At 57.0% G+C, this 26,813-nt stretch overlaps 4 protein-coding genes across 4 annotated transcripts; 2 read left to right on the forward strand and 2 right to left on the reverse strand.

Moving 5' to 3' along the window:
- Window positions 1-986: 986 nt before the first annotated feature.
- On the reverse strand, window positions 987-5,598 carry NCLIV_055540 (hypothetical protein; the record flags this gene model as incomplete). The annotated part of the gene is made up of 5 exons (XM_003885108.1): window positions 987-1,934; window positions 2,204-3,545; window positions 3,724-4,100; window positions 4,411-4,670; window positions 5,256-5,598. 5 exons carry the CDS (start codon window positions 5,596-5,598, stop codon window positions 987-989), a joined length of 3,270 nt encoding a protein of 1,089 aa, XP_003885157.1.
- A 4,668-nt stretch (window positions 5,599-10,266) lies between these two features.
- Window positions 10,267-16,881, forward strand: NCLIV_055550 (putative platelet binding protein GspB; the record flags this gene model as incomplete). The annotated part of the gene is made up of 1 exon (XM_003885109.1): window positions 10,267-16,881. One exon carries the CDS (start codon window positions 10,267-10,269, stop codon window positions 16,879-16,881), a length of 6,615 nt encoding a protein of 2,204 aa, XP_003885158.1.
- A 1,317-nt stretch (window positions 16,882-18,198) lies between these two features.
- NCLIV_055560 (putative alcohol dehydrogenase class III) lies at window positions 18,199-23,034 on the reverse strand (the record flags this gene model as incomplete). Its single annotated transcript, XM_003885110.1, has 9 exons — window positions 18,199-18,310; window positions 18,952-19,089; window positions 19,581-19,680; window positions 20,006-20,190; window positions 20,796-20,887; window positions 21,551-21,620; window positions 21,935-22,125; window positions 22,367-22,501; window positions 22,945-23,034. 9 exons carry the CDS (start codon window positions 23,032-23,034, stop codon window positions 18,199-18,201), a joined length of 1,113 nt encoding a protein of 370 aa, XP_003885159.1.
- Window positions 23,035-24,594: 1,560 nt separating this feature from the next.
- On the forward strand, window positions 24,595-25,569 carry NCLIV_055570 (conserved hypothetical protein; the record flags this gene model as incomplete). Its single annotated transcript, XM_003885111.1, has 1 exon — window positions 24,595-25,569. One exon carries the CDS (start codon window positions 24,595-24,597, stop codon window positions 25,567-25,569), a length of 975 nt encoding a protein of 324 aa, XP_003885160.1.
- Between the last annotated feature and the right edge of the window lie 1,244 nt (window positions 25,570-26,813).

Consider the following 26,813-nt stretch of genomic DNA (forward strand, 5'->3'; position numbering starts at 1 on the left):
GCAAGTCAACTGGGAGTCGACGAGGGATAAGCGAGGATTAACTCGACTAAAACACCTGTACGGTTCTGCTGTCTCAGGGCACACTAACCCCTATTTGGTACTCGGAAAAGAATACATCCAGCACCAGCGAAAGAACAATCTACCAGGCCATCTCCGGAAGGCCAAGGGTGTCAGCGATGCAGGAGCCCGGGCAACACAGGAAAGACGACGGCATATAGCCAGCATCCTTCCCCCTAAATTCACATCATGCCCCAGCGAAACAGGAAAAGCTCGTAAAGGCCTTGCACAAAAACTGCCCGACGACGAACAGATTTTCCCACAAATGAACATCGCCCCTCAGACTTGTCTCACCGCTCAGGTAATCATCAGTATCACACGGACCTTCTACAAACTGTGCTCAGCAACGACCAACCACAACCACGTCGGCTTCCCCACTGTCTTCTGTGCAGTACCATAATATATGCATATATATTCATGTATATACATATGCGAACATGCGTATACGCGCATGCCTACAGACCATGCGTATACGCGCATGCCTACAGACCACCCTGGTTGTGGAGCTACCTCGTTACTAAAGTATATGTATATTCAATTACCAAAAAAGGTAAAAAGACGCTTTGTATTACATTTATATTGCCTTTTATAGGTTGTGTGTTATAATAGATGAGCTGATGCCCGCCTTCTGAAAGTGAAGCAGGACACGCGACTGATAGCACATCAACCCCGGGTCGGGTGTACATCCACTGGGAGGGCTAGCGGCTTCTTTGATCGAAGTGTCTGACAGCGTTGCAGGCACAGTTTCGCTGTCCTGCCGCCAGGCACAACGCCGCCGCTATCCTTTCGCACACTGGTACGCTATATGACTACCTGGAGTGGTCAAAATTACTGAGGCCTGTTCTACACCATTTTCTAGTTGGTTTCCCGCGAATCCCAGAAAAACTTCGGAAGAAAGGCGAAGAGACGGAGGACCTTGTCCCGTGGAATTACACCCACGAGCTCCTGCGTTCGCGGGAATCCACGAATCTGACGACGAGTTCATAATCGCATCCCGCCTCGGCTCCGTCCTTTTCCCCATCGGTCCCCGGGCACGCATCCCGCGGTCCTGGAGAGCCTGTCTCGAGCGCCTCTTGTCTGTCCGCACTTCCTGCAAACGTCTCTGCGCGGTTCCCCACAGTGTCCCCATCGGTTGCGCTCCTGCTGATCCCTGTCTGTGCGCTCTCTTGGGCTCTCGATACGGGCAGAGCACCGCCAGAGCCCCCTCTCGGGAGTGACAAGCCAAGACTCCCCCGTCTGGGAAACGAAGCGTGTGCGCTCTCGCGCTCCCGCCTCGCCCATTCAAGGTGGGGGAGTTGGGCCCTGTAGAGCACGTAGAGAGGGGACTGGACTGCACCTCCGGGCCACCCGCAGCCGAGAGGGACCGCTGCACTCCCCGAGAACTCCCTGCCCATCACTGAAGGCAGCTCCGTCACGAGCGGAACAAGCGAAAGAGGCGACTGAAAATACGAATCGAAAGGAGACCCCCCCTCACGTGGCACGGAGGCTGCGGTGGGGTATCGGCTCGCCCTGGATGGGCAGCCTCCTAGGCTCCACGAAGTGAGCGAAGAGGACCGCTCCCTCGCACTCGAGAACCCGTCAGGATCTGCTGTTGACGAGTATGAACGCTCATCCACAGACTCGGAACCTTCGCAGCTGCTGTCGCAGGACTCCCGCTGGTTGTCGCTGTCGGCCGCCTCAGAAGCGTCGTCGTCCTCCATCCACGGGGCCGCACTCGTGCACACACACTTCAGCCACCACGGCAAATCGACGTGCCTACGCCAATGGAGATAAACGAAGATGATCAGAAAAAAGAAAAAAACGCACATGTTCGAGATGGCCACAGCCATCCAGGGGATGCGGCCCCCTCGTCGCTGTTTCTTCTTGTCTGCCTTGGCCTGGCAACACAGGAAGGACACACACAAAGCCTACCCCGAACATCTGATCTGCGTCGCGCATGTCAGCAAACCGCCCCAGTCTCTCGCGACACACAACGCGCACAAGACTGGACACCCGCGCGTGACGCGTGGACACGCCCAGGACGGAATCTTCAACTGGTTTGGCTGCACGAGACAGTCTCGGCACACGTGAAACTTTGCAGTAGACTGACAAGCTCAGATCGCCTGGCCCTCTCGATTTTCGCGTCCCGCCGTTCCACAACGCTCACCTTTGGGAACTCCTCGACAGATGTCTGTACGTACACCACACGAGCGGGTCCGCCTTGCGTGCGGCGAACAAGCCTGCGGTAAGCCTCTTTCGCGGTCATTCCCCAGCCTGCCTGAGCTGCCGCTCCGAGGCCTGCTTCCTCAGCTCCACCGAGAAAGGCGGTTCTCGCTCGTGCCGCGTTTTGTCCGTCCTGCGCAGTCCCCGCGCCGCTGCCCACTCCGTCGTCCGCCGTCTGGCCACTGGATTTGTCTTCGGGAACGCGGAACTTCCTGGCGATGCCGGCGATTGAAATGTGGACGAGAATGGAGCCCCTTTCGAGAAGATCTAGAGAGCCCTGGACGCCCCGCGATGAGATCCCGCGCCCGAACTCGCCCAACAAAAGCCGCGGTTGATTGCTGCCGACCCACCGAGCTGTGCCTAGGATCTTCACGCGCGACGGGTCCAGCAGGCCGCTCTGTTGAGCGGATTTCGCGTACAGACGAGAGGGCGTGCGAGAGGAGACGAGGCGCACGACATCGCGTCGGACGTCTTCGGCGCTGCTAAAGTCTCGAACAGGCAGAAGAAGAACGGCGTGGACATCCAGGTCCATCGCTGGATCGGCTTCTGGGCCCTGTACGCCTGCGCTGTCGAGGCCGACGATATCATTAAGGAGAACGACCGTCCTCCCTGCTGCATTGAGAAGCGACGGATCCCACCTCAGCTCGATGTTCAAGAGCTGCGAAGCGGTGCTGACCGGCAGGTAACGGCCTAGAGGCGCTGAGTCGTCTTGCAAGCGAACTCCATAGGGGGACCAGCTCGGCGCCGCGCGGCCGCCTGCGCGTGCCTCTGGACACTCTCCGTTCGCGCCGCCTTCGTCAGTGCATCTGTTCCACGCCCACGCGTCCACCATGGTCAGCTGGAGAAGCGCACTGTGGGCCGGGAGGCCAGCCATCAGCTCTTCGACGCGGTCGTCGGCGATCTTGTCTCCGAAGACGCCTGCCTTGACTTCGTCTCCTCGCTCTCCCCGCAAAAAATAGCCAGTTACTTGGACCGTCGGGAGACGCTTGTCCCTGAAGAGCGCGGGAAAATGATCGAGAAACGGAACGTCGCCCGCCGCGTGCGAACGGTGGCCGCGGTAAAACGGCGCGGACGAGGAAGACACCACCGGGAAACCCTGGAAGCGCCGCAACGCCTTCTGAAGCTTCTGGTAAACTGCCTCCTTCACGCGGCCTTCCAACCAGCGAAGCGCGTCCAGCTGACGGCTCGTGTACAACAGTCCGGCCCCCATCTGGTGGTGGGGCCGCTCCCCGAAGAGATAGTCTTTCATGCCGTCCATCAGGAGAATGCTCGTGCTCTGCTGGGGCCTAAGACGCAGAAACGCAGCATCCGAGACACTCCGCGAAACACGCCGTGGAGAGCGGAAAAGAGTCCAGACGGCGTCTTCTCTGCAGTTCGCGGTTTGTGCCCGAGAGCCCTTCGAAGAACCGTCGTGCTTCCACGCGCCTCCCGACACTGTCTGTCGGAACCAAGTGCCTGACTCACCGCCGGAAAGGCGCATCGTTGACGACGGGGGCGAAGCTTCCGTACGCCCACATCAGCGGAGCAAAGAACGCCCGTTCGCTGAACCAGAGATCGAGGAGGTGCTCGGCGAGATCCATGAAGTAGCGCGACTTTTGGCCGTGAGTCATCAGCGCCTCAGGGCCCCCGACTTTGAACAGCTTGAACTTCAAAATGGACGTTGCGAAGAGGTCCCAGGTAACGAGAAGCGCCTGGAACAGACCCGTGCGCGAGCTGACTTGTTTCCTCACAGCAGGCAAGTGACGCACGCTGTAGCTGAACTCCCGGCTTGAGGTCTGCAGTTCGCGCTTGATCCGCCGTAGGTCCGAGTGGCGATGCACGCGAGCGCGAAGGTAACTCAGCTGCGAGAAAAAAAAACAAGGCCAGAGCATGCGGGAGGGTCCACGCCAAGACGGGGAAGGAGAACGCGCCTGAAAACGACCCAAAATGCGTCGTGGACACGCAAGCAAAAAGGCGGGCTACCACAAGGGCCAACCGAGCGGAAGGATTCGGCACGCGCGCACGCGACGAGCGAGAAAAGCCGTTCCCACAGTTAGGGCGCCAGGACAAGTCGCTGAACGCGACTTCGAAGGAGTCTCTGCCGTCCTGCGGCGATTCAAGCTCTTTCGTCTCACGAACAGAAGCCCGGTCGCGGGTCTTTCTCGCGTCAACGCTCACCCCTTTCGCTGCGATTTTGTGGAGAGGACAACAGTCCAGGAACGCATACTGCGAGTCTCGGTGCTCGTCGAAACTCGCAGCCTTCCTCCTGAGGTTGTTGAGAAACATGGCAGTGCCCAGGCGGTACTTTGTGAACGTTGGCCATTCGAGGTTCTGGAGCAGAAGCACCGCGAACAGCCGAGCCGACCCGTCGTGGACGAAGACTTTCAGACACATGCGGCGATACAGCGATGGGGTGAAGAAAGTGTTGGAGTCTGAGGGGGACAGAGGATGCGCAATGCAAGGCAGGCACGCACCATTAGAAGCGTTCTAGGATTTGATGAACCCGAAGAACCCCCCACACTTTGACTGCCGGCCACCTCACCAGAGTCCGCCGCCTGGCATCGATCAGCCGACAGGACGCCTTGGGAGAACTACAGCGGCGGCCTCGTGCCCACGACGGGCAAGTCCTGTTTCACAGCCGTACGGCGTTCAACTCGGGAAAGGAGCCGATCCCGCGCACACGCTCGGAAGTTACGCGTTTCCTCACTTCACGCTGATACCTGTGCGCTGTTATCATCAGGGCCGGTGAAAAGAAAACCCGTGCGACCGCAAGGTGCCCGTGTAAAAGGTTTTCCTTTCCGACTGCCACACACGCTTCGGATCATGTGTGCACGAGGCTCTCTGCGTTGCAAAACTGCAGCTACGAAGTCCAGAACGGGAACTGTGAACCTCTGAGTCCCGGTTCACATCCTGTTCTCTGGAAAGCGTGTTCTCGCATCCATCGCCTCTCCAGCATCTGAGCTGGAGCTCGCTCCTCGGTTTTCAAGTGCGTCTGCATCTGACTTTCGATTGCTTACCAGTGCTCGTCGGAGGGCCGACATGGAGACTGTTGCTTCCGCCTCGCACGAACTGTCTCTTTCCACCTCCCTTTCCTTCGTGTCTGGCCGGACGCCACTCTGAAGAGCTCTTGCCGTCCGGAGAGACAGTTCGCTTGAGCACCACGTCGCCTGCGTAATACGAAAACCGTCCACCTCCTGTAGCTACGCTGGAGCCTCCCTCGTCTCGTGTTCTCCCCCCGCCCCTTTCCACATCGGCAGAACGATGCTTTTCTTGCCCGTCGTACAGAGTCGAGCTCGAAGAAGCTGCCGCGTTCAGAAGTGTTTGTACAGCTTCTGGACGTTCAGGTATCCCGCTGAACATTCCGTTTCTCTCTGCGTTGCCGTCAAGTGAGCCTTCGCTGCGTATCGCTTCCCGCGTGGACGGAACCGGCTCATTCGCCCCACGGAATGGTGAACTTTCGTCTCTGTTGGGTTCCTCATACTGCTTAGAAATAGATTCCCGGTCCCCCTCCACGCCATGGGCGAGCTGTTCAAGTCCCAGAGTCTGCGCAGCTTCCCCGCGCGGATCGCCCGGCGAGACAACCGTTGCCTCACCGCCGTTTGCGGTGCTTGACAGTGGATGATTTGGGGTGTGCTTGGTAACTGCATTAAAAGCAGAAAACGGCGAAGCAAAGGGGACACGCCCTCGCTTTGGGCCTGAAAAAAAACTTTCATCTGAAGGGGGGTCGCCCCCAACGCTGCGACTCTCGGGTCCCCGTTCACCTGAGGTCGAGGAATCTGGATCCGAAGCCCAGACACAACACGCTGTTAAGATGCACCAAAGAATGTGAGCGGCAAGGGGAAGAAAGAACACTGAAAAAAATCTTGTTGCTTTCCGGTGATCCGACTCCGGGCTTTCGTGTCTGCACGTCCTTGTCCTCGTGTACACCCAGAGTGGCCTTCCAGTCACTTTCTGTTTCTCCGACCCGCAGTCGGAAGTCGCCTCCTCCACGCAAACCTCAGACACCCCGAAGAGGGCGGGCTGTGGAGACGCGTGGAGGGCGGAGTCGCCGAAAAACTTTCGCGTGCCGGGGACCGTAGCCAAGGCGGAGCCTGGAGATCGCAACGGCCCATGGACGGGGGCGCGCAACGCCTGGCCGTCCTCCCTCCCGGAAGCAGGGCGCAAACGACGAGTCCCCGTTCCCCGGCTGGCAGCCGGAGAAGCGTGGCACCGTTCTGTTCGCATCATTAAACAAGAAGTACAGCTTGCCGTCGACTGCAGTCCTCTCGGTTAAATCAAGCCCTGGAGGCAATTCCTACGCAGGGCTGAGGACGCAATGAACCGCTCCGAGACCGAGCGAGACAAAACAGTGGCCTTCTCCCGACATAGTGGTTCACGCGTGCAGCAGAAACAGAAGACTATAACTTTTCTTTGTCCGTTCAGACATGAAAACAGAGTGTTGGCAAGCCTGAGACGAATCGAGTCCCTCGAAACGGGAGAGAACCCGGTGTACGTACAGCAACGCGCCTGCTGTGGGCGGAGCAGGTGAACGGCTGAAGGTGAAATCGATTTCGAAATTCCACGTCGGCCCGGAACTGCACGTTTGTTTCTCAGTTGCATTCGCCTTTTGGGGCACACGGGCAGGAAAAAATTGCGGCGACGGGAAAGGGGGCAAAACACACACATGCACCGTCTTTTTTCCTGCAGCTGCGCGCGACGGCCCGATGGCTGACTTTCACCTGGCATGTGGGGGGAGGCGGGAGAAACGTCCGCGGGCTTCGATTTCTGATTCGAGAACAGGCTTCGTCCAAGTCGGGCAAGCGCCTTCTGGAGATCTCGGCCAGTCGCCGTTTACAGCGATGCTTCTTTCGAAATGAACACATGACCAGGACTTGTTTTCCGTTCATCTAACAAGTTTGCAACTTTTTGAGCCTACTAGTTCTGCTGCTGGCAGTGCCTGCAAGAAAACACGACAAGAGGATGGGGCGTGAAAACGGGGCACGTGGTCTTCTGGCGGACGCTACTAGTAGACACAATGAAGAATGTAGGCGCCTGACCGACAACCAGCAACAACGCTCCCGTGACTTTTTTGGTCGTGGATGTGACACACAAGAATCCACATCAGGGTGGAACCTATCGCTTCGGTAGATATCTGACAGATCATCTGGAGCGGTGCTTACCGTTACGCGCGCTCTTCTGTCTGTTCGTGCTGCTGGATGGGTGATCAGGCACACGTGCGATGTAGAGTTGTTCTGGCAAGCATAACTCCCGGCAAGCATAATTCCCGGCGATTCACTGAATTTACTGTGCCTGGCGCCGTATGAATACGAACCGTTGGCTTTCAGAAACAAACGCTGCTGGCATCGCACATCTCGTAGCAGCTCGTGCGGCTGTGGAACGGGGATGTTCCGCGCCTCTCAAACTGGGTATGCTCCCGAACACTTTCGGAGCATCTGCAAAGCTGTCAAGTGTATCCAGGTTAGAGCGTATTTTCAACTGGGAATTGTAGTAGAGGTCTTCTCATGCTTTCGGTTTATGAGTAACGAAATTGCGGACGAAGCGGGAACCCCAACGAAGTATTAGTTTTTTCACTTTGTCCTTCGGATGTCAACAGCCTCAATTACACATTCTCTGTGGAGCGATGGTCATCCGGGCGGTAGGAGAGGGCGAGTTGTTCAAGGCGGAGGAAGGTAATGCAGAGACAGCGACAGTTGTACATAAGTTGTCAGACGCCTCTGTAAGACACCAGGGCTTTGCGGAATGCAGAGCTAATGGTGCATAGGAATTCCCGATTGATTGCATCCATTGTTTCTCCATCGGAGCCGCCTCTGCGAAGGAAAAACACAAGACTCGCCGAAAAGCAGAAGCAAAGAGCACAGGCTTCGTAGTCCCTGGTGGAGCACGTTCCACGAGGCGAGGAACCCTTATCGATAAGCACTATAGTGACCACGGGGCTCGTAACGAGACAACCTGTGGCAGGAGTGACAGGCAACCAGATGATTGCCAAAACTCTAACTGGAATACTGGAAGAGGAGGTACTGCGCTGGGTTTTCCTCTCTTTCAACCTCTGTATCTCTCTAGATTGACTTGCATGCGCCCGCGATTCGGCCAATCAGGCAAAGAATTGAGACACTGTGTACTTCAGCTTCGTTTTGTTGGGATGCCGGGCTGCACGCTTCCTCCCTCATGGAGCGTTGCGGCGGATCTCTTCACTGCGTCCGGTGCTTCTGTCCTGCTCTTCATCTTCGAGGGGACCGCCTGACACAGACGATGGCAGAAGGTGGCCTTCTCGGCAAAACAGAGGATACAGCGGCCGTGTCGCACCCTCCCCCCTTTCTGTTGGAGCAGTAATAAACGGAACACATGTTCCGATACGCTCCTCTGAGTAATACTTCTTGGTATTGAGCCGCTAACTGCAAGAAGCAATCGCGAGCACGCCATTTATCCTAGTTAAGAGGCCTGATCCCCGTTCATGACTATTCAGTTAGCAGAGGACCAGTCTGACTGATCTGTGACCATGGTGAGTAGGCCGCGTGAAAAGACTCCACCAACACAACATGAATCGTTGTTGTGATTCCTGAACGTCCACATCTCCCGTGGAGGATTCAGGTGGCAAAGTCATGACGGTGAATGGTGTCCCTGGTTCTGTTGTGACCCCGGCGTATATCGTTGATATCTCAACTGGTCTATCTTGTGCCATCCAGAAACCGACTCGCTTTCCTACAGAAAACCTTACTACGGCATTCTACCCTTTTAGTCGTACGTTTGAATACACCCCTCAAGATTTAGCGTGCGATAACTTGCGAACCCTCAGCCCTTGACACTACAGGAAGCTCGGTGGGCTGCTGCATTTTCTGAGACACCAGGCTGCTTTAATGGAATGACGCAGGAGCCATCCAGAGCATTTGAGGATACGGACAGATAACTTTCAATTGTGCACCTCTTGCTGCAGCCTCTGGCGACGACTTTCGTTCTCGCGGTATGCACCGAAGCAATCGAGCTTCATGGACGCCTCCCACTGCGCTGCAACGTCGCCGACTGTCTATTTGCGTTCCTGTCTGGCGGTGTCTTTAGATGTCTGAAGTAGCTGTGTACGGAGCGGCAAATTTGCCAAGATGAACTGTCAGGAATCACGTTCGACTCGGAACTTGACAGCATTACTAGCGCCCAGCGGTGTCTAGAGAGCGAGCCGCGTGGTTGACATAACTCTAAGCACTCTGGTTGGCAAAAGTCTATGCATTTCTATGGGGCCACCGAAAAAATTTTCCCGTAAGGCGCTTGAGCGCTTAAGAGACTCGAGCTACCATCACGCATGCGCGGATGCCTTCCCTAAACGCGGAAAAAAAGACCGCGCAGCGAAGCAAAATCCAGGTCGAAACTGCAATGCACTGGCACCTCCCACGAGACTCATGTGGCCCGAGCCATCGAAGCTCGAAGCGAACGCTGGTGCGAAAATCGCGCGGCGCTCGACGTTTGCTGTGGCAGGTTCCGGACTTTGTTTCGTCTTTTGTTTGCGTGAGCTTTTTAAATCTCACATTCTTAAAACGCTTGTTACCTCTGACGCGAGAGACATTCCTAGTGAGTCGAGTCCATTCCTCTCTCGATCTTTCTGAATCTGTCTGTCTTGAGGCAACGGTCAAGTGCCCATTCCGCGAGTGTATATACCCCGTGAGCGTCGTTCCTGGCAGCATCGGTTTTCGAGTATCGCGCCAGGCCTGCGGCATCAAAAGAAGCTGCACAGCTCTGTCTTCACGTGTCTTTGTGCAGGATTCGGCCTCGGTGACTCATCCGGCCGCCCAACAAGGATGCTAGACTTTAGGTGCCTGTGGCATTGTCTATGTTTCAGCCGCGTCGACTGCTGCAGACCAACCCGCACCAGCACAGAGCGCCCCTGTCTTGGTTACTGTCATCGACTGCGAACGGCGCCGCTCGGCTCGATATGAATCTCTGGCTACTCCTCGTCGTTTGTTTTCTTGCCTGAGGTGACTTACCCTCTAAGTTTTCTTTTGCGGTTCACTTCGGCGCCGTTCCTCGACCGAAAACGGAAGCATGGACCCCGAGTCGGTGGACTGTCTTGCGGCGCACGGCGCGCTGCCGGACAGCGTCGAGCCCCAAGTCGACACTTTTCCGAAAGAATCCGCGGTCGCGAGGGGTGTCTACGATCCAGATGGGGACCTTCTGTCTGAAGATGAGTTGGAGGCCGGAAGTTTTTTCAATTTCACCTGCGACAGTCCACCAGAGGCAGAGTACGTCTGTGGTGTGACGGTGGGCGCAGCCTCCTCGGCCGCAGTGTACAGCGAGAGCTATCCCGCCAACCGCCAGGCGTTCTCTCCCTCCCGCGCAGTTCACCTGCAAGCAAACGTGTTGACTCCACCGTATCTCGCTGCAGCTTCAGAGACGCCCGACCACTCCCACGTTTCATCGTCAACCGCGAAAGGCGACACCGAAGGTCCGGCAGGTCAAGCCGACGCAGATATCCGCGCGCCGTCTGCCAGCACAGAAGACCAACCATCAAACACTTTGTGCACCGAAGAGGGGGTGTTTGACGCCTCTTCTGACGCCTCGGAACGCTGCGCACGTGGTTCGGAGTTGGCGGGCGTTTCCGAGGACGAAGATGCCTGTGTGTCGCCCCGCTCGGTTGTGGAATCCCCGGTGGCGGCGAGCGGGAAAAATGTCAAACTCGGCTGCGTGAGTCAGCTAAATGTGTACGGTTCTGACGAAGACGGCACCGATTCAGAGTCGAACGCGTCAGGAAAAACAAGGATGCTTCGAACCGAAAGCCCTGAGGCGATCCCAGCGGAGACGGAAAATCACGATGCCTTGCTAGAAGCTTCGCATCTCGAGTTCGGACAAGAGGAATGCGAAGAGGGCAAAGGGTGTATTTCCGAGCAGCTGCTGGGCCCCGGGGGCGAACACCAGGAAAGCGACTCCAGCGCCCCGCAAGATCAGGCGGTATTCCCGGGTCAAACTTCCCTATTTCTTACGAGCTACGTGTCTGAATCCGCCCTTCAGGAGCCTTGTGGAGACGCTAGTGGCCCGTGGCAGAGCTATGCCTCTGCTCCTGTGTCTCCGTCCTCCACGCAGCTGTGTTCTTCGGAACCCTCGTTACTTTTCCCAGAACAGACGAGAAATTGCATTTCTCAATCCGCTCCGACATTCCCAATTGGCGACGCGAAGGAACGCCCCAGGTTTGAGTGCCCGCCTTCGGCGGAAACTCTCGAGGAGGCCTGCAACACCGGAAAAAGTCGCGAACTCAGTGTCATCCCCCCAACGTTCCACTGCGACTCCTCAGACTCGCCGTTCGCTGCATCCAGTGCCGACGACACCCCTGCCGATATGCCACGTAGCCTCCCAATGTCTTCCAGTCCCTCTTCCTTCGGCTCTTCCGCGCGCTCGTGTGCATCGCGTGCCGTACCCTCCGCTTCCGTGCTCTCCCCTCTTTCTTCTGCGCCGGCGCCGCTTCCCATCTTGTCTCGGCCTCCGGCCCTGACGAGTCTCTTCATTAGCGCTTCCCCTGTGGCATCTCCCTCGCATCTGCCCGCAGGGAGGCGCGACTTGAAGGAATCTCCCAGCGATTTTTCGTCTCGAAGACCAGTCCCTGCAGAAGCGCCTGCTCCAGGCGATTTGTGGAACACGCCTCCTTCGACGCCACAAGGATCGAATGTGGCGTTGCTGGGCCACCGCACGCCTCTTCCGCAAGACAGGCCTCGCCGCCCCATGTGCTCAGGCACGCCCTTGACGCACTGCCAACCTCTTCAGTCCGTCTCGGGCGGTCCGGGCTCCGTGGCGGGACCGAGGCAGTCGAGAAGTCAACAGGCTCGAGGCGAGACAGACGACGAAGCCGAATGGACGCGGCTGCAAGCCCAGCTGGAGAAGTTGCGGCAACTGCGGCGGGCGGAGATGGAGAAGCAGCTGCGTCTCGAGGAGGAACAGGACGAGCGGGAACTGCTGGCGCAGCTGGAGTTGCGAAGGAAGCGCGGGGAAGAAGCGACCGGCCACACACCCGTGGAAGGTCGTCTCGCACGCGTTGTCACGCGCGAACAGGAGAGGGTGCGCGAGTCTCGACAGACTGGCGAAAACCAGAAACGCGTACTTCTAGAGGATCCAAAGCGACAGTTCTTGCACGTGGAAACTGAAGACGAAAGGGCGTCGTTTGTGCCAGGGCGGAACCAAACGGCGGTGTTTGGATCGGGGACACATCGACCTCCAGGGGACGAGCGAGAGCTTTGCCTGCCACCCCCCCCCTCGCCAGTCCAGACGCTTCGCGCTCCACAACGAGCGGACGACGTTTGCGCTTCGGCTCCACTCTCTGAAGGCGCCCGCGAAGAAAACGCAGGCAAGTTCAGTTTCATGCCTGGCGCCGACGCCGCAGAGGAAACAGATACGGAAGCGAGGCAAGGCCAAGCGTCTCTTCTTTCTCCCACACGCGCAGCGGCTGCTTGTGAGCACGGCCGCGCAGAAGACAGACTGCCCTCGTTCGGGGGGATGCGGAGCTCAGATGACAGTTTCGATCCCGACGATGACGCACAAGAACGCGGTCGAGAGGCTGTGGACGAGTGCTCCGAGGAGAGTAGCTGCATGGGAGCGGCGCTTCAAACGCCGCAGCGCGAGACGGAGGACCAGGGAAACGCCTCGCCCACGTCTCGCTCTGACCTCCCAGGCCCCGTTCCGTCCTTCCCGCTCCATGCGGGCAGAGACCAGCAGACTAGCCCATCTCATGTAGGCGAAGGACTCTTTCCCGTTCAGGAGAACGCGAGTCTCAGCTGGACAGAGGTGCCCTCCCCCAGCAGGGCGCGATACCTTGAGCTTGCCCAGCAAGACGGCGCGTTTTCAGCCTCCAGCGCAATGTCATCCAGCCTTCCTGGCCCGAATGGAGGGATCCAGTACAAAAAGAATATGTCGCTTTCCTCGGCGGTTCTGACCTGTGAAGAGACAGTCAGACTCCCGCCATCTCCCCGTCCGTTAGGTGCCCTATTTTCAGGCGTGGGTGGCGCCGTCGTTGTCTCTCCCACGTCAGGCTCTGTTACACCGCTATCGAACAGCCCTTTGAATGCCTCGCCGCCTCTCTCGTTCCCAGGAAGCTCCGACGCTCTCGTCCAGGTTCCGGCCTCGAGAACAGACCAGCCTCTCTACTACCACAATCTGTGTCCAGATTCTCAAGAGGATGTGCAGCCGGCGGCAGTGCGGTCTCACGAACAAACAGGAACCTTCAACCAGCGAAGCACTGCTTCTCTGCCAGCCAGCCATGGTGTATGGGTTGCCGACGAGAAGCATCCCAGGGACGCCGCTACCTGTGCGGCGGCACCGCGTCTTCGCTACGCAACTCAGGAGGCTGACCCTAGCCCTTCGCAGAGCTCTCATCTTAGCCGAGGCTGGGGGTCAACGTGCTTGGACGAATCGAGTCCAATCCTCTCCCTCGGAGCAAGTTCGCTGACCTGCGCTTCGCTGTGCTCACCTTCCCAGGTGCTCTTGAGCCCGCGATCGTCGACGCGGTCCAGCGGCTTTGACGCCTGCTCGCCGTCTTCCCATCCTTTGCCGACAGAAACAGACAGCATGGCGCCATCGGCTGTCACGCTCCGTCCGCAGGTTATCTCCCTTCCTCCAGCGGCGTGTAGCCGAACGGTATATTCCCCTTCCGGTTCATCGAAGGCACCCGAAAGTTCTCTATCGCATGCGCTCGTCACTGCAGCGCCAGGAGCTGCGTTTGAGCAGAAAACGCTTCCGGCCCAGGCGAGTGCGGCCGCTGGAGTCTTGCAGGCCTCGCATAAGTCTGGCGCATTCGCCCCCGGGAACACGGCAGGCTTGGGGACCGCAAGTGGCACCCAATGCCCGCGTTTGCCGAGTGCGTTCTACGTGAATTCGGATCGAGGGGCCGCCGCAGGCCGGCCGGTAGAGCACGAGAGAGCCGGGAATCTTCACCCTGGCGCATCGCATGGACCAAGACAGGAAACGGTCTCTCCAGGAGGCGTCCCACAAATGCAGAGCTACCCTGTGGGTCTGCCTGCAGGCGCAGCAGTCGCTCTCCACGGCGAACATGCGCAGGTACGCGCACCGTCGTCGGTGGCATGCTCTCAGGCGTCGGCGCAGTTCCAAATACCAAGCACCGCCGTGGCTAGCGGCTTTCAGAACCCCCCTGCTTTGCAGTCTTCTCGGTCTTATCATGATACGGTTAGCTCGATCCCCGGTGGGTACGCCCACGGCGACTCCTTGGCTTCTGGAGGCTTTGGGCAACCATACACGGCAGGCGACGAAACATTTTTTGCCAGCGCCGAGTCTCGCATGCTGCAAGCACATGTTCAGAATTCCGCCGCCGCCAGCCACATGACCAGGTTTCCTCAAATGCCTCAACATCTCGGGCCGTTTGTTGCCGTCACATGTCCACACGAACCGATTCGACCGTTCAAACGGACTGTGAAGTGCCGGGCACGCAATCCGACTGAACCAATGACCCCTCGTGGAATCAGCGGTCCGTGCCCCGAATCCGCTTTTGCATGCGGGACGACGGCTACACTGGCGGAGACAGTTGTCCCAGATGCCTTCTTTTCAGACGAGCAGGCGGTGCCGCTCCACGCGACATATTCGGATCTCTCTGTTCCGCCACTAGGTTTCGGCGGGAAGCCGTCTGTCTATCGGAGTGAGATGCCTCAGGAGAACGGCCAGTCTTCGACTCCACGCAAGCGCTTTTTGGGCGGCACCACGCGGCTGTTCGGAGGGCTGAAGACCCACGGGCCCTCCCGTGCCTGCGCGGCCTCGGCCACGTTGTCGGACAAACACGCGAAGCCGACTTTGCGACCGTCCGCGGCTGCTCTTCCGTTTTCCCAGATCGGCAGCATGAGCCGCTCTGCGAGTCTTCCACGTTTAGGCGAGTTCGCGGAGGCACCTTTTTCGAATGCGGGTTTCTCTTACGAGGCTGCCTCTCAACCGCTTCACAGCAGCCTTCCCGGACAGCATCTGGATGTGGTGTATGCCCCGCATGCCCAATGCGGGGTGGGACGCCTGCCTTTTGCGGCGCCCGCCCCGATTATGCTTCAGCCTGAGGAGCTGAGCGGAGGGCCGTGTTCGGGGAGAGACGGCTGCGAGTCGCCACGCGTCAAGAACTCTCGAGGGACTTGCCTGGCTGGGAGAGTGGCGGCAGCGGCGAGAGAGAAGTTGCTGGACGTTGGCGAGAAGTTTGTCGACGAGGTTGGAAGCGCCGCTGCCAAGGGCGGCTCGATGGTTAAGCAGATCGCTACACTGCTGCAGAAGGGGTTGGACACTCTGGTGGACGGCGACGCGTTACCTCCCCCTCGCTTACCTGGAGGCGACAGGCCGCACATGGAGAAGCCTGATGTGGGCACCAGGAGTTTCGACGGAGACAGCACCTACATGAGTGCTTTGCACGCAGCGAGGAGACAGGAATTCCTGTGCCACACGCGAGACAGGCCTCCAATGGAGGTGGGCGGAGACGAACGGCGTGGACTGCTGCGCAGCAGTGCATGGTTCAACGTGGCTTCAACCGACGGCGGAGAGGAGCGCACTGCGTGCCACGATGGGAGCTTTTCCCACGATTTTGCAGAGGCTCACACGATGCCGAGGCAAGTCGGAATGGAACGAGGGGACGGGCATTGTGAGCGCTCCGCATTTGGCGTCTCTGCGACAGTTTCTGGAGCACTCGAGGTGGCGTTGCCCACGACGACAACGGTGCGTCGACCTCTCCCATCCATCGCTCTTTCGGGAATGAAAAACTCGTCTTCCGGCTCTTCAGAGCCCAATGGACATCAGGCAAATCCTTCGGTCCTCTCCCGAGAAAACACGCGTCCCGGGAGGCCGTTCCCTCGCTGGGAGAACGGCGACGGACAGCACTGGGTTGCCTCAGACTCCCGTGACCACCCTGGCAAAGGGAGGCTTGCAAGAGACGTAGACAATCTCTCTGAACCAAGAGACAGACCTCCGTTCGCTGCCAGCCTAGCGTGTGGTTTCGACTGCTCATCGGTGAAAGGCACGCAGAGCGCACACGCTGCGCCGTGCCCGCCAAGTTCCCAAGCGCTTCCACAGTTATCTCAGGCTCTCTCACCTGGCCCGCCCGCTTCCTTTGTGAGAGTTGTATCGGGTGGCGACGCTCTGTCTGAGGTCGGCTCCACTGTTGCGCGGGAAAGCGAGTCTTTCTATGCCTCGTCTTCCCCCATCGTAGCCAGTGACCGTGCACGGCTGCCGGCACACGACAACGTTGGAGGGTTTGTTACTTCACATGGACAAAGTTTCCGCACTCCAGACACGTACAGTGGCATGCAGTCCCCCGCACAAACAGTGATGTCTCCACGCACGTCTTTCTACCGTCAAGAGGCGAGCCTCGTGCACCCAGCTTCTCCTTCTCGGCTTTCGCGACAGGGGCACGCGTCGGTTCCGAGCTGTCCGCAGTCAGGAACCGGCCGCTTCCCATCGACCTTCCTGCCTTCCTTTCACGAAGCACACCGTGGAGAAGCAGGCGGAGTGCGAGTTCAAGAGAGTAAAGGCAACCTAGGCATTCGTCCCCCTTCGTTCAATGGATATGAAGTGGTCCGGGGCCGCAGCTTGCCTGCTGTCGACGGTATCGAACAGACAGAAGCTTTGCGGCAGAAGTATGAAGCTTGCGACAGCATCGTCGGGAGGTGGAAGGACAGATATAAGGCCGCAAGAGGCCTCTGAAAAGAAGCGGGTCAGGCGAAGGAGCCTATGGAATTTCGAGAAAAATACCTGGGTTCTTTTTAAAAGCGCGCATGCGCGATAAGTTTGCGTGCGGAAGGTGAGTTGCGGTGGACGTCGTGTGTGCATTGAAAAACGTGAGACGACAGAATTTCCGTGCATGGTCACTTGTTTGTACAAAACAGACATCCGCATATGAAATAAGCGGTCCAGGGGAGAGGAGCAACCTCTGCGCAAACGTGCCGCAGTCCACCCTTGTGGCTGTTCTCTCCAGTGCAGAAACGGTCTCGTCGAGGCAGATGAAGTTAGAAACCACGGTTCATCTGTCGTGTTCCCTTCCGAGTTACGTTTGCCCGTGCTTCCGGATGCGGAACAGCAGTTAAGCTGAACTCTCTGTGTTTTGAGTTCTTCGTACTGATCCTATCGTGTTGTGTGTGACAGCAGAACTAGCCGAGATACTGTCCGATACATGCACGCTTGGCTGAGGCCGTGGAATGCGATTTCGTATCAAAAAAAGTGTGGCTTTGTCCTTTCGAAGTGGGGTTTTTCACCTTTGCCTTCTGCAAACAAACCGGACCTTCATGTTGATTAAAAATTTTCACTCGGAAACGAACGCCAGCATGAGCGGTTGACAAGCTCCCCTCGTGAACCGCCACGCGGCTACCGAGCACATGCGCGAGCGGCTACCACGTAAATTCAGTGAGGACCGAAGCAGCATCTCTAAGAAAGGCACTCTTTCTCAAAAATACGCGGTCCCTTGTCAGCTTGGGGCTGATTAAAAAAATGGTCTCCTCTTTACGAAGAAGAGGATGCGGGGAACGATTCGCCTACCTGAGCGTGACACGTCATTCCAGGGACTCCCTTTTGGCCTGCCCATGCACAAATCTACATGCATGCACATGCATAGGTATATCACAGATACATACCTTCCCCAGCCGCGGAAGACTTGGGGTTTGCTGACAGACCCGCGAAACGCGTTCGAGGTTTCCCTCTTCCCATACGAGGCAGAGAACCTCGAGATCCGTCTCTGCGGGAATAAAACGCCCAAAGGACCAGCACCAGCGGGACACCGTTATTCTCCATTAGCACCGCGCTTACGTGACGAAGAGCCCACACTGATGATACACCTATGACACTTCACATTCTACACACGGGATACTCGCTTCGACAACAGGCCAACGTCGTGGTTGTTCTCCAGCGGGGGAAAAACAGACGCGTGTTTTCCTTCCTGGAGCCGGGGTGCCCCCGCCCCACGCTTAGGAACAGAACACTTGCGGTTCGTTTTTCCGGAAAAGGGGGATAAATCTGCGCCTCTGTGTCTTAGTCAGCGGTAACCTTCAAGACCGTTCGAATGCCATCGCCAAGGTGAAGCAGGCGGATCGCCTCGTTCACCTCCGACAACGTCATGCGGTGACTGATGAATTCATCCAGTCTGAAGACAGGCGCGCAGAGCGGGAAAGCATCCGTCGTTCGCTTCTTGCTGGACCTTCTATGTGACCGCCGAGCTCCCAGAGAAACGACGTGAAACGCACAGACGGAACTGTACCGGCTGCGCGCAGCTACAAACGCAGGACGAAGAAAGCGCGACATCGATTCTCAGACGGAACGCGAAAGAGACCCGGTCGACGCTTCGGCTCCCACCCGGACAAGCGGCGGGCGCCTTCCTCACTGCTCGGCTCAGCCTTTATCACCGACACAAAAGCGAGGGCAGTTCGAAAGAAGTCCCAGTGTTCCAGTTGTTTGTACCCTACGGCGCCGCGTTGTCCCACTTCCCCTGAGATTCGAGCTTTAAAATACCCGGATGCTGATTCGTCACCCATTTCCGACACAAACTGTTGTCAGGGGATGGGTTGCATTTGGGTGTATTCTATGATCGTCTTGATTACGATAGGTAGCGCTATTCCACGAGTGACTTGGTCGGCGCATGGCTCCCCCCTTGTGTTTGAACAAGATTCAGCTTTTTCCGTGGAAAAGACACGGGGAAGCGTATAGGTGAACACGCGGAGCGTCCTGAGCGACGCACGGCTCGTCCGCTCAGTCTGCGCCAGGTCAGCTGCCGCGCGCCGAGCCTACTTGATTTCGCCGTCGAGGTACTTTTGCACGAGCTGCGGCACCTGCGTGCGCGGTCGCCATCCGCCAAAGGCAGAACCCTTCCACGTTCGCCCGAGGATGAGGTTGAAGGGGCGCGTTGAAACCTCTTTTGCACACACTCTGGGAGCACGCAGCGAGACAAAGCAACGAAACACAGTGCAGAAGCGGGACGAGTCCCGCGAGGAACAGAGACAAGCGAGTCACAAACAGCTGAAAGCAACGCTCGCGAAACGGAGCCTTCTTTTTCCGACGCAGGCGTCGTTTCCTCTGAGCCGGAAAGGCGAGACACGGGCGATGCCAGCAGGAAAGCACAGGGACAAGTAACTGGGAGAAGCCGGAGGGTTGAGAATTCAGAGGCCCGACGAAGCAGAGCGCAAAACACCTGCCACGGTTGCTGTCCCGGTTCGGGCACAAGGTCCGCCCGCGGGAAACGGCGGCAGCTCTTTCGGAGCGGGCATACCGTTCGAAGAAGGCATTTTTGGGCGAGAGAAAAAGAAAGGGTTCGAAGAAAAGGAGCATCAAAACGCGAATGAGAAAAACCACGATTCTTGTCAGTTCCGAGCGGACAGAAGATCTTTCGCGCCTCCGTTCCCCGTCAAAAAGCGCCTTACCCGACGACTGTGCCGACTCCCCATCCCTTGTGCGTGCACTCCAGACTCGCTCTTATCAGGTGCTGGTTCCCTACACACTCGAACGCGTAATCAACCCCGCCTGAGCGAAGCAAAAGGGACAAAGAAGAGAAGACCACGCGACTTCTGCTCTCGCCCTTCAAGCGCACACACTCCCTCGCCACACTCACCAGGAGAGATGCCAGAGTGTCATGGCACACCAAAAAGGAAACCAAGGGTAGGCGTGGGTGAGGCGCAAGGCCAACACATGGTGAAAGGGTATAAAACATGTGCATCTTTACAGGTGGATCCGCGGATATTTGACAAAAGATGTGTTGATCTACGGAGCTCTGAAAATGCGTCCTCCAACTTCTCAGGACAGAGAGAAGCAGGAAACGCAGATCGGGCATGTCTCTGAAGCTTCCCACCATTCGTGAGCTCGACAATGACATCTTGAATGGGGCGATCGCCGTATTCGGCTGGGTTGATGCACTTTGTCGCCCCCAGGTGCCGAGCGAGATCAAATTTTTTCTCGTTTTTGTCGATTGCGAGGACCTCCCTTGCGCCTCGCCGTTGCGCAGCTTGGACGCACGCAAGGCCGACGCACCCGAGCCTGGGCAGAGAGTGGACCGGACAGGGAAGAGACAGCGCGACGCAAGCGCGGTGGCAAAACGGGAGAGCATTCCACAGAGAAAAACACTCTAGAAGAGTCGAAGGGTGACGCGGAACCAGGCCGAGATTGCCAGGTAGTGAAGGCACACGGAGAGCCAAAGAGGGCACCGAATAGGGCCAACACCGACGGCGCAAGAACGCCGAGAGAAGGCGAAACGAAGCAAAGGCGACAGAGAACAAGGGGGACACCCGAAGTGGGGAGCATGGCAGAGCGCGATATGAAGATGGAGATCTAACGAAAAGCCGCCTCGATTCGTTTTGCACCAGAGTCCCGTTCAGGATGCAGAACGGTGAAGGAATCCTCTTGTGGAGCCGCACACACTCGCCGCAGTCGTCTTGTTTGCGGTGTGTACTCGATGTCTAGAACGAGAAGTCCTTGTCTTCGCCATATCTTGCGAATAAACTCGAGTGTGATACTCTGGCCAGCTAGCCGCTGGGAATACGCAAGTTCGTAGGTCCGAAAGTGCACACAAGGATAGGCTTTCTCCGTCGTTCTAAACCGCCGCATGAGTTCTACCACTCGCGCCATCGTCCGTGCTTCCTCACCCAAAGACCGCGACAGTTGATCCCTCCTCGACGTTCGCAGTATTCCACACGGCTCCGAGGCCTGTCGCGACACCGCAGCCGAGGAGACAGACCTGAGTGGCAAGGACAGAAGGGAATTTTCGCCTTCAGAGTGAACACACTTCGAAACAAACACAGACTTTTTCGCCCGTCTGGACTTCACAGATGAACACCCGGTCAGTCGGGAGGAAGCGGCAAAAGGACACAGCTAGAAGAGCCTCACATCGAACGGCAGGAAACAAACAGTGCCGTTTATAAAGAACGCAACAAACGGAGACTGGCAGTGTGCTCGCCACAGTGTGTCAGAAAGAATGCAGACACCGACCTTGCGATCGGTGTCTCCTGCAACTCTATACACGCGAGACCCGGACGCAGGTTCGAGTGCAGCCCGCGGCCGTTTGTTCGTGGCACGGGAGAGCAGCAGGGGTGTCGCCTGTGCTCTGCGGTTTGTGAATCGAGGGATTGTGCGTAGAACTGTCGGGCTTTCCTTTCTCTGTGTACGGTGAAGCCAATTGGAACGCAGACGCAGCTACACACGTACGCACTTGTGTACATGGAATCTCCGCACACGCCTCCGGAGACACGAGGCTGCCTCTCTGCCGGCTGACATGTGCCTGCTTGCCACTTTAATGGGGAACTGGAAACGTCCCATTCAAACCGGCTTTCTGGCGTCGAACTGGGCTTTTACAAAGGGGGATGGGACGCGCGAAAATCGGGTTGTGAAGGAGAGGACGCACCTTTTCGGGAGGTGCGTCGCGAGGGATCACAGCCACGGACTCCTGGTGACACACGGTGTACTCCGAAAACCTGAGACAAGCGAGCAGGACGACGGAACGAGGTGCGAAGGAAGCAAAGCCCTGAGCGCGCCGGCGTTTTCATATCAAGAATGTCTGTGTTCTCTCCCTGGGGTTCCAGCCTATCCTTCACGCCGTGTAGCGGGTTCTGTACCGTGTGTTGCCTAGCAGTCTCTTGGACGCAACGGATCGTGCAAAGCTGAAAGGGGGCCTCCTTCGAATAGCGGCAGATGGAAAGGCAGTGTGTTTTTCGAAGCGGAGACAGAAGGCTCTTCCTCGTCACGACTTTTCCGTGCTTCTTGTCGCCTTGTCTCCCTCTCCTCTCACGCTGAGGTTCCCATGAAGTGGTAGACCGGGGAGCCGTCGGCCTTGAGCGAGAAACGCGGTTTGCCGTCAGCAGCCATGACGCCCTGGGCAGTGAATTGTCGAATCTTGCCGCAGAGGTGCGTCTTGAGTTTCTCGTATCCCTCACACATCCCGCATGTGCGCGCCTGGACATCTTCTGCGAAGCACTCCGGCTGTGAGACAGAGCATGACGGGCGGAGGGACAACGAATGTGCGGAAGAACGAGAAGATGAAGACCGCGAGAACAGTGGGAAGGAAGCAGAAACCAGGTCCGCTCCACAGTGCGGCAGTCGCCAAACAACAGGGAGGCGGTTTGAACGGGCAAAAGTGAATTTACGGCGCCATTTTTCTTCCGTTTGCGGCCCACATTCATCACCGCCTGCGTTGTGACTCTTCTTCCCGATGGCGTCTTACCATGAAGCAGGGAATGACGAAGTCTCCGACTGCGCACGTCGAGACGCCCTTGCCGACACTCTCGACCACGGCGGTCGCCTCGTGTCCGAGAACGCAAGGAAACTTCGCTTCGGGATCCGCTCCGCTTCGTGAGAACTGAAAGCCGCCGAAAAACGAGACAGCAAAACGAAGAATTTAACTCCTCGCACGAGAGCCCAGACACTACAGGAATCCCACAAACACGCCATTTTAGAGGTCGAGGTGTGAACCTACAGTTTTGTACCTGTATTCAGATGCTTCGCACACACATAAACATCGGTATGTGTGCCTGTGCGTACCTACACACCTGCCAAAACATAGATTTCAGCGTGTAGCTCTCGAGGCACACTTACGTTTACACATTCACCCATTGACGTACCTATATCTGTGCGATATAGACATCTGAAGTGTGCTTCTACATCTATATATATGACAGTTTGTACATAGCTAGCTATCTGTATCCAATTGTGTATGTGGTGGCGTGAGGGTCCGAGCGTCAAAGGGACTACCCCTTGAGAGTGGCGCGGCAGGGGCGCCGTCCTGCGTCGTCTGGTCCTCACCTCGTCAGTGTGGCAGAGAGCGGCATAGAGAATTTTGATGCGCACCTCGCCCTCTTTGGGAGGGTGGACCACAATGTCGGTGACCTGCATTGCGCAGAGCAAGCGAAGAGCGTCTTTAAGGTGATGTCCCAGCAATCCCTCCGGCTTAGAACAGCCGCCTAGTGTGCAATTGTGCTCAAATGCCTCGCTTCCTTTCTGTCTGCTTGCCTGAAGAGGCTCCCCCGGGGCGAAGCACACGGCGGCCTTGCAGGTGATGGGCTTGGGTTGCACAGCATCTTCGCGTTCGCTCTCCATCTTGTCAGTTTGCTTTACCAGGAAGCCACGGATGCACCCACTCAGCGGGAAAAGGCATCCTAAGTCCCGCGTTATGCCTGGCACACCAGTTGGGGATCAACCGCACGGGTTCCTAAAGTGAAGGTGTATCTACAGACACGAGAACAACCCCGTTTCCCGTAATCAGAAGCCGAGGCGAGGCCCGAACGGAAAGCTTGTCTCTTCTCCAGCAGGCCGTCGCTCGACACTTTAGAGAGCACACCGGAGAGGCGACTGCCACCAAACAACCCAGGGAAGCTACTATACAAAAAGGAGTGGTCTGCTAGGGATAGTGCAAGCACAGACTCGCTGGCTCGTTCTTTTAGGGGAACGCAACTCCACGGCGCGTCCGGGACAGTGTTTGCGTGCATGCGGCCGCGTTCGCTCGTTTTTCTCGCGACGGCCGCGTTTTTGGTGTCCCCTGAAGCAAGAAGCTGCCCCAGAACGACATCTGGAGACTGTTCCTCTTTTCTTGGAAACCTCAGAGTTTATCTGTGGCCCATTGTGAAGAAAGGAAACGACTTTCTGCTGCACGGAAAAACGAGGCGGTGTTCCAAATGTCCGCATGCACTCCGGCGGTGTGCCTTGGCGGGCCGTGGCGAGACACGAAGATTTCGGAGACATTGCGTGTTTCTTCTTTTCGGCTCAAAGTGATGTTCAACTGCAGCTGCTGTTTTCTATGTTGAGACTGAAGGTGGATTTCCTTTTTCCCGCACCTCCTCGATAGAGGCGGGGAGTTCACGAACACAGCGCTACCGTCGAGCGCCTTTCCGTCTCCTCACACAAAGTGTCGATGTCGACGGCTTCGTTTGTCCTCTGCCACGCACGAGACCCACACGCGATCCCCATATTCGTTTTTTCCTCCGAACTTGCCTGCTTCGACATTCTGAGACTGGAGGTCCTCTTCCACCTGAAAAAAAGAATTTCCGTCGTTCGTCTCCGGACCACACACGTCGAGACAAGGTCTCCTACCAAGCGTTTGAGTCCTCGTTCGCATTGTTCTCGTTTCCTTCCTACCTTCCCCACACACGTTTACACCGCCTTCCCTTTGGTTTGCGGTGCCCTCTTCCCGCCGTTCTTCTTGCCTCTTCTCAGCGTCGCGCCTGTTCGCCTTAGGCTTACGCCTGTCGCTGCAGTGCTCTTTTTCGGTTCGCGAGTGTAAAGACGCCATACACCTCCACCTTTTCGTTCATTTGAAATCCATCACGTGCCATTCCCCTTGATGAACGATTTGCCGCTTTTCGCCCCGGAGAGAAGAAGCTGGTGAGGCGGCGAAGACTGAGAGGGAGCGTGGACTGGCACGTTGTTGAGTAGTGTAGAATCTCTGAACTGTGCAAGATGTCTGTGTCAACGTCACTCTCCGCTTGTTCCACCTCTTCTTCCCCGTCCGGTTCATCCTCGGAAGCCTGCATGAAAAGCTTCTGCCGCCGCCTCGACGAGGTGGGCGAGGAGCCCCGGGCCGTCGGGGAAATTCTCGTTCAAGCCCTCCTGCACCCTTCACTCTGCTTTTTCGCGGAGCTGCTCAGTCACCCGAAGATAACGCGCCTTCGGCAAGTCTCCGATGCACCTTCTGTATTTTTCGATGTGTCCCCGTCTTTCGCTCTGGGCCTTACTGAATTGTTGGCCACTGTGCAGCTGTTCAGCACGGGGACCGTCGAAGACTATCGCGGAGGGCGCGATATGCAGCGCCAAGGTCTAGTGCCGGAGGTTTCCTGCTTGGAAGAGTGTACGTCTCTTGAAGCTGCTTCCGGGCACTTCCCTGCTCTGCCTCCAGTTCTTTTGAGGAAGCTGCGGATGCTCACCACGCTGACGCTTGCCTCCTACTGTCGAGAGCTTTCTTTCGCCACCCTTGCCTCTTTACTCTCTGTGAATGAAGAAGATATTTTTCCCTGTGCGGCCTGTGAGTGGGGTGCGGCCACTGAGGCAGGGGAGGTAGGTGCAGTGCGTACACGCAGAGGTGTACATACACTCGAGGGCTGCGACCGGACAGATGCAGTCTCAGCAGATATTCAGAGCACCGTAGCAGCAACGGCACACGTCAGTCCTCAGGAAGCTGAGGCAGTTGTCCGCGCATGCATCGCAATGGGCTGGATGAACGCCCGCATTAACCGAGAAAAACAGATTGCCTTCGTGGAGGATGTCCTGGGAAGAGATGTAAATGATACAGAGGATCTCACGATCATGGAGGAGGTACTGGACAACTTCGCACAGCGTGTCCGCAGAGCTATTCATGTGCTGAACGACAGCGAAGACATGCTTCTCCAATGTGAGCGTCAGCCCAGTGCCGACGGGTCCTGTGAGGCGACGGCGTGACCGTGTCAGGATTCAACTGGCGCCATGGGTGTCGCTTGCATTGTCATGCCGTCGCAAGCAAACTAAAGACCTGGCACGTATTCGGGTTTTTGCCGATGGAGGGGGTGAGGCTACGCATGGGTGCCAAGTGAGACAAAAGCAATGAAGCCCCGAGCGCAGACGTGGCTTTTTCATCCCCTATCCCGTGAAAGAAAGGAGACAGGAATTCGGCAGTTGCTGGGTTTTTAGAGGAAGGGACATTCACGTGCTCCGTCGGTGTTATCTCTCTGACTGAGGCTGCGTCACTGAGAAGGCGGTCTGTTCATGCGGCGGTCAAGTGCACCTTGTACGGCAGTCGTAGAGACACGAACTCCCTAGACAGTGGAGTGAAACGATTACGTTGCGTACCGCCTATGACGGGATTCACCTATTTCCTCTTCTACAGAGCTCACCGTCAGATGAGCTTGTTTCTCACGAAAAATATCCGCATGCAGACACAGAGTGTATACGGGGGCGAAAACTGATTGCAAATCATTGCATGTGCCGTGGAGGTTGCGTTGTTGAACTTTTAAAAGGTTGTTTTATCGGGTCAACGGGAGCGGCTAATGCCGGGTAACCGGCGTTGCCGCTGTATTTTCCAGTAAGCGATGGACCGGAGCTTACTCTAGCGCAGAGAAAATGTGGCGAGCGATGCGTGTACCCTTTTCAAAATCTAGAAAAGACGAGGTGAGTCAGCTGCAGCAGCACCTCTGTGTCAACTGGGAAGCTTGAACACGTGAATACCGATGATGAGACGTTTCTTTGTGTGAACGGACTGAATAGCAGCGCGCGCCTCTGCGATTGTAGGGGACAGTACACCTACATCATTGACTGGAACAGACAGTTTCTATCAGCCTGAAGACGCACTTTATTGAGTGGAAGTATAATCCCTTGAGACTGACGGTAATATGATCGCTTGATAGAGATACGAAATGCAATAGTGTCTTTCCCAGTGGCGGTAAACAAGTGGGGATTCTTCTGCTGGAAGGTGAGGCACCTGCACAACGGCGCCGTAATCTTCCATCTCCTCGTATCTCTCCTGAGTTGGATTGATCCGTCACCGACTGTCCGCTCACAGCTAAGCACGGCCATGAACAGCTGAGCCTGAGCGAATTTCTGAGTAGAATGCATACAACCCCGAGGCGTGTTCCCATACCCTCGTACAACCTGCAGGTCTCGCAAAATACAGCCAACTCTACTGTGTTCGGATGCTCGCACAGAGAAGA

Source organism: Neospora caninum, chromosome XI (genome assembly GCF_000208865.1).
Source record: "Neospora caninum Liverpool complete genome, chromosome XI".
Taxonomy (NCBI): Eukaryota; Apicomplexa; class Conoidasida; order Eucoccidiorida; family Sarcocystidae; genus Neospora; species Neospora caninum.